This window comes from Cryptomeria japonica, chromosome 5, assembly GCF_030272615.1.
Source record: "Cryptomeria japonica chromosome 5, Sugi_1.0, whole genome shotgun sequence".
In the NCBI taxonomy this organism is placed as follows: Eukaryota; Viridiplantae; Streptophyta; class Pinopsida; order Cupressales; family Cupressaceae; genus Cryptomeria; species Cryptomeria japonica.
The window spans coordinates 234659453-234665907 of NC_081409.1; the positions used below are offsets into that span (position 1 = coordinate 234659453).

Consider the following 6455-nt stretch of genomic DNA (forward strand, 5'->3'; position numbering starts at 1 on the left):
TTTTATTGAATGGTGTATACCACCAAATTAAAATAAATTTATTAAAAACAAAAAGAAAATTATATATGCTTTGATTTTGATGGATAGATCAATTTCCATGCTATAGTAAGTCAAAGAAATGGTGGAAATATGGGTACCCCTTCATCAATTTTGTTTGGATAACCAGAAGAAATATTTCTATTGAAATGAGCTTTGACCGATTAATTGAAAAACAAAAATACAAGTGTTTTGATTAATTTGCACGCTGTTGAAATTTCTAAGAAATTTCTTATGTTGAATAATCTTATACAGAGAAAAAAGAAATTTAAAATCTATTTATTAAAATTACTGTCAATTTAAAACAATTTTTTAAAAATATACTATTTTTACATTTAGAAGTGTAGAAAATCGAATGGAGGATATTGCCCCCCACTTTCCAGTGATTTGCGCCACAAATTTCGTAGGACAAATACAATTATAAATGAGCCTTTACTTTCCATTATTTTCACAGAGAGATAAAGAGAGAGAGCAAGGATATCTGTTGGGCAATTTCTAATGAAGATTGCGATGATGATGATGTGGGTTTTGCTGTTGTTCGCAGTGATGATGTCATGCTCTTCTGCTTGTTATACACATGAAAGAAATTCTCTTTTGGATTTCAAAGAGGGCCTCAACTTCACTTTCTCTTATAACACGCTGCAGTCATGGAAGGGATATAACTGCTGTGCGTGGGAAGGAGTCGCCTGCCACCCAATCACTGCCCATGTCATTTCCCTGGATCTCAGCCATTCCTCCCTCAATGCCTCCTGGATTACTGATGAGTATTCCTCATGGCCATTCATGTCGTGGAAGGAAATACGTGGGGGACTATTCCATCTGCACCATCTGGAGCACTTGGACCTCACTTATAATGCCTTCTTCCCTCCTCTTGCCATCCCTTTACAATTACATAAGCTTAGCAAATTGAGGTATTTAAGCCTGTTGGACTCTAATTTTATTGGTCATATTCCAAGAGAAATCAGTAACATGTTCAATTTAACATATCTTGATTTGTCTTTTAATTCTTTGAGTGGCACCATCCCAACATCTTTGGGTAAGTTGTGGAAGCTCACAGTACTTGACCTATCTTCTAGCTCATTGAGTGGCACAATCCCAACATCTTTGGGTAAGCTGTCAAAGCTCACAGAACTTAACCTAGGTTCTAACTCTTTGAGTGGCACAATCCCAACATCTTTGGGTAAGCTGTCAAATCTTACGACACTTTACCTATATTATAACTCATTGAGTGGCACAATCCCAACATCTTTGGGTAAGCTGTCAAATCTTACGACACTTGACCTAGGTTCTAACTCTTTTAGTGGCACAATCCCAACATCTTTGGGTAAGCTGTCAAATCTTACAACACTTGACCTAGGTTCTAACTCTTTTAGTGGCACAATCCCAACATCTTTGGGTAAGCTGTCAAAGCTCACAGAACTTAACCTAGGTTCTAACTCTTTGAGTGGCACAATCCCAACATCTTTGGGTAAGCTATCAAATCTTACGACACTTGACCTAGCTTCTAACTCATTGATTGGCACAATCCCAAAATCTTTGGGAAAGCTGTCAAAGATCAAAAGACTTTACCTAGAATCTAACTCATTGAGTGGCACAATCCCAACATTTTTGGGTAAGTTGTCAAAGCTCACAACACTTAACCTAGGTTCTAACTCTTTGAGTGGCACCTACACACTTTCTTTCTTGGATCAAATCCCCAACATTCAAGAAGTGCTTCTCTCAAGGAATAAGTTGACTATAAAAGTTAATGCAACTTATATTCCCAATTTTCAACTTGAGGCCTTAGGTTTGGGATCTTGTAATATAGTTGGGGATTTTCCATCCTTCATTTCCACTCAATACTCTTTAGAGTACCTAGACTTATCTCAAAACTCCCTTGATGGAAATATTCCAAATTGGCTATGGGATTTTATATACCTTGATCATCTCAACCTATCTTCTAACCAGTTTGAAGGTAGTTTACCCTTCAAACTGCTTGGATTTGAACACAATTCTCAAAGAAGCTCAGTTATTGATTTACATAATAATAGGTTACAAGGAAATACCCCCATTTCCTTGCAAAATGTGGAGTTTTTGGATCTTTCAGAGAATCTATTTGATGGATCTATTTCAATAGGAATTGGTCAACATGGACAAGCTCTTAGATATCTATCACTGGCAAACAATAATCTTAGTGGTGTTATCCCACATTCTATTTGTGAATCAAGTTATTTGGAAGTTTTAGACTTGTCGAATAATAGCCTTAGTGGTAAGATTCCCTCTAGTCTAAACAAATGCTTTTACTTGTCCATGTTAAATCTAGAAAAGAATGATTTCAAAGACACAATTCCAAATATATTTGGTAATATGTCTTTTCTAGAAACATTGAAACTAGGTTTCAATGAGCTAAGTGGGAACATCCCACCATCCCTTGCAAATTGCAGTGCTTTGGAAATCCTAGATATGAGGAATAACAATATTCATGGGAGCATTTCTAGTTGGATTGAAAGATTGCAGAGTCTTCATATCCTAATACTAAAATCTAACAAGCTTGTTGGAAAGATGCCCTCAGAATTATCCAAATTGCAAAATCTTCAGATCTTGGATATATCAAGCAACAAAATTTCAGGCATTATTCCAAGTGGCTTCATGAACTTGAGTGCACTAGCAAATCAGACAGAGAACACAGATTCTCTTGGAATAGATAGTTTTTATTCTGGTGTGGCTTATATAGATCACATCATCATTAGAAACAAAGGACAAGATATGGATTTCATGAGAAATTTGAGATTGGTAAAATGCCTTGATTTATCGAACAATAATTTATCAGGTGAAATACCTTGGGATATTGAATCCCTCAAAGGATTGATAATTCTCAATGTTTCAAGAAATCATCTCAATGGCGAGATTCCAAAATCCTTGGGTAGCATGGTGCAGCTACAATCACTTGATCTTTCTAAAAATGAATTGTCTGGAATGTTTCTTGTTGAACTGCAAAATCTCACATATTTGAGTTACTTTGATGTGTCCTATAATAACCTTTCAGGAACAATACCACAAGGAGGACAAATGATGACATTTGATTCCTCATCATTCTCCAGCAATTTAAATTTATGTGGCCTACAAATTAATGTATCATGCTTTGGAAGTCATCTTGCTTCTCCCAGTGAAAATGATAAAAATAAAGAAGTGTTGAAGGAGGATGTGTGGTGGGATATTGGAATGGGAATCGGCTGTGGATTGGGGTTTTCACTTTTGATTTGGGTGTTGTGTTTCTCCAAATCTTGGAGTGCAAAATGCTTCAGAATTATGGATGGCATTATTGACTCTCTTTTTCAAACATGCAAAAGAAGATTGCTTCAGATATTATAAGAAATTTTCTTATTTTCATCTACTGTACAGCTGTATAATCAACCAACCATATGTCAATTGTAGTTGTAAGTTTACTTCACAAATCTCTTTCTCTTATTATTTTACACTAGTTAAGAAAAAAACATTTATGATGTTAATAATTTTGTAGAATGGCTTAAAACTAATCTATACATACCTGATGAAATTATTCTTTATGTGTCTTCTGTCCAGGTTTGAATTTGAAGTCAGTTTGGATGTTAAGATCACGCACTAACATTCCCCAGGGCACATTTTGAGCCTCAAAAAATGTAGTTTCCTCTTGTTGAAAGTGAAAAAGTCCCATTAAAAAAAAATCAAAAAAATCATTTCCATAAATTCTATCAGTAGCAGTTCTATCATGTTGGTAATTTCAGAGTTAGAGAGGTACAAAGTCAAGCTATACAGATGGTGGGGAATTTCCATGGATGTGCACTCATACGTATGGTTTTCACATTCATCTCAATGTTTGTTTTCTGGGAGATATTCAAAATTTGAATTCTTGTATTCTATTAGAATTGTGTTGTCCTAATTTAGAGTTTGAAAATAAGAGGATTCTTTAGGATGCCATGAACACATGTGATATAACTCAGGTTCATTAAATGAAGCCCCCATGATCCAGAACCAGGGAGCAGAAAAACTGCAATATATTGAAGAGAAATCTTATATTTCACATTCAGTGGCTTCTCAAATGAAAAGGAAAGATGCAGCCTGCTAAACCATGGAAGCAAGAATAGTAAGCTAAAGATAACTCATTTTTGGATTTTTATATCGAATTTGATTTATTTTTATTATAAACAATTTCAGATTTTGTTTACTTTAGATGTTCCTTTCAGTTTTCATTTTTTATTCAACTCTGAGTTTTTCTGAGATTTCCATCCTTATTGTATTTAGGGCATCAACACCGAGTATCAGTTATACATGGAAGATTTCCCATCTTTTCCTTTCCAAGAGATCAATAGGGACTATATTGATAGAAGTTCACATTGTTGTTAAGCTTATGTTCTGAAGATTTCCCGAAGATCAGTTGTACATGGAAGATTTCCCATCATTTTGTTTGTTTACTATATATTTATTATTGTAAATGTCTAAAATCAGGAAAGAGAAGAACAGAATGCATCACCAATTTTAATTGATCATTAGCTATGCAATTGTAAATGGATTTTTGTATTTGGGACTTGTTTTAACATTTCTATTTATTAAAAGAAATTGGATTGAATTTGAGTTCTCTTTTCAGATTTTTTTGTTTATAAAAAGAACGGCGTTTACTTTGAATATTTCTTACAAACACACACTGATGCAAACTGCAGTCTGAGTAAAGCAAAAGCAAGATTTAAATGCATGTATTTGACGGTGGTTGTGGAATTGGCCTACAAATGGACCTGAAGTTCTTGGACCTCTTCTTCCTTTTGGTTGGTTGTACTTGCATGTTTTAGTTTCATGTTTGTTAGATCCAAGGGTTTTGTTGATTTTGAATCAAAATATATGGTTATGCTTATCTATGTTTTTCATTATTCTAGTTTAAATATTTTGGTGATTTTAAGACTTGTGGGTCTTCTAGATGATAAGTGGATATGGGTTTACATTTGTGTCACATAATATAGCAGTTTTGCAAATTTTACATGGTTCATCAAAATCAAAATCAAGGGTTCTTTAGATTTGTTGATAAGCTAATTTTCAAATTATGATTCTTTGGGGATATTTTTGGATTGAAGGTACTTGCAATTTTGCATGGTATGATGAGGTTTGTATCTCTCTCAATGAGGATATATTGGTATGCTTTTCCACTGGTTATTAATGGGTTGTGAAGTTGGTATTTTATTAAAAAAAATTGAACTTCTAGACAACCTATTTCCTCAAAATGTTTTACAATTTTATTGTTCTACTAAAAGCTATAGGTTTGTATAAATTTGGAGTATTCTTGGTGGATTCAAATTTGCATCTAGAGATGGTTTTGGGTATATGCAGGATCATGGTGGGCCAAATAGGCCCTTAAGTGGCAATGAAAATTCAAAAAAACAAAGTTAGGCAACTTGATGTAAAAATTTGAATAGCATATCAACATTATTTTAAAAATATGTAAAAACAGAATTTGTAGCAAATTGAATGTAGTTTCTAAGCTACTAGTTGTTTCTAAAAAAAAATAAAAAAATCTATTTGATGAAAATTTGAAATTTCAATGTAGTAGTACTAAAATTTTAGGAAAAAGATAAGTAGGTGTCTGTTTGACCACCCTAATCATAACAAAATCATAATATTTGTTTATATTATTTTAAATATAAGTAGAAGACTCATGTCTGGATATGACACATATTTTTTTATAATTTTTTTTTATGTAAATAATTAATTATGAATTTTTTACTACAACTATTTAAAAATATAAATACTTGTATGTCTAACCACCTTAACTTCGTCAAAGCTTTGTAAAATTCATTTTTTTCTATTTTATCCTATAGTAGGTGAAGCATAGAATGTGACACATGTTTCGGATTCAAAAAATTTGATACCATTTGAAAGTTATAGATGTTGTTCAATCAGTCTATCAATGAGGACTTTAGTCAAAATTCAGTTTGAAAATGAATAAAAATTATTTATTAAAGTCAAAATAAGGAAAAACTTATATTGTTGGAAAGCTGAGAATGTCCTTAAAAAACCATTTTCGTTTCATCAATTTTGGCTAAAAAAGGTCGTCACCACCAGAGCAAAGTTTGGAAAAGCAAGGAAGACTCAAAAACACGTTTTTTAAGTTGACTTTCTAGGTTTGGCATGTCCTAGCAAAATCCCAATGCAATCCCGAGGCAAATACCAAGGCTTCTGAGTTTTCTCATAAATATTGGATATCTAATATGAATCAAACATTGGATATGAATCCAACATAAGATTTATAAATATATTTAATAATATTTAATATATAGTTATATATTAATATATATAATATTTTATATTATTAATATGTAATGCATAATAATATATAAGATATTATTAATGTGTGTGTGTGTGTGTGTGTGTGTGTGTGTGCTTTATTACAAGAAAAATAGGTTTTGAAGGGACCC

At 32.8% G+C, this 6455-nt stretch overlaps 1 protein-coding gene across 2 annotated transcripts; it reads left to right on the forward strand.

Moving 5' to 3' along the window:
- Nucleotides 1-387: 387 nt before the first annotated feature.
- LOC131063354 (receptor-like protein 19) lies at nucleotides 388-4631 on the forward strand. Of its 2 annotated transcripts, none has more exons than XM_057997135.2 (4): nucleotides 388-3452; nucleotides 3598-3844; nucleotides 3996-4138; nucleotides 4297-4631. In XM_057997135.2, exon 1 carries the CDS (start codon nucleotides 535-537, stop codon nucleotides 3385-3387), a length of 2853 nt encoding a protein of 950 aa, XP_057853118.2. In that variant the 5' UTR covers nucleotides 388-534; the 3' UTR covers nucleotides 3388-3452; nucleotides 3598-3844; nucleotides 3996-4138; nucleotides 4297-4631. The 2 variants fall into 2 exon arrangements, with proteins under 2 accessions (XP_057853118.2, XP_057853120.2); XM_057997137.2 differs by having other exon boundaries at nucleotides 4011-4138.
- The last annotated feature ends 1824 nt before the right edge of the window (nucleotides 4632-6455 follow it).

Coding starts and splice junctions, on each gene's coding strand:
- LOC131063354 (XM_057997135.2), top strand. CDS start 535: ATGAAGATTGCGATGATGATGATGTGGGTTTTGCTGTTGTTCGCAGTG.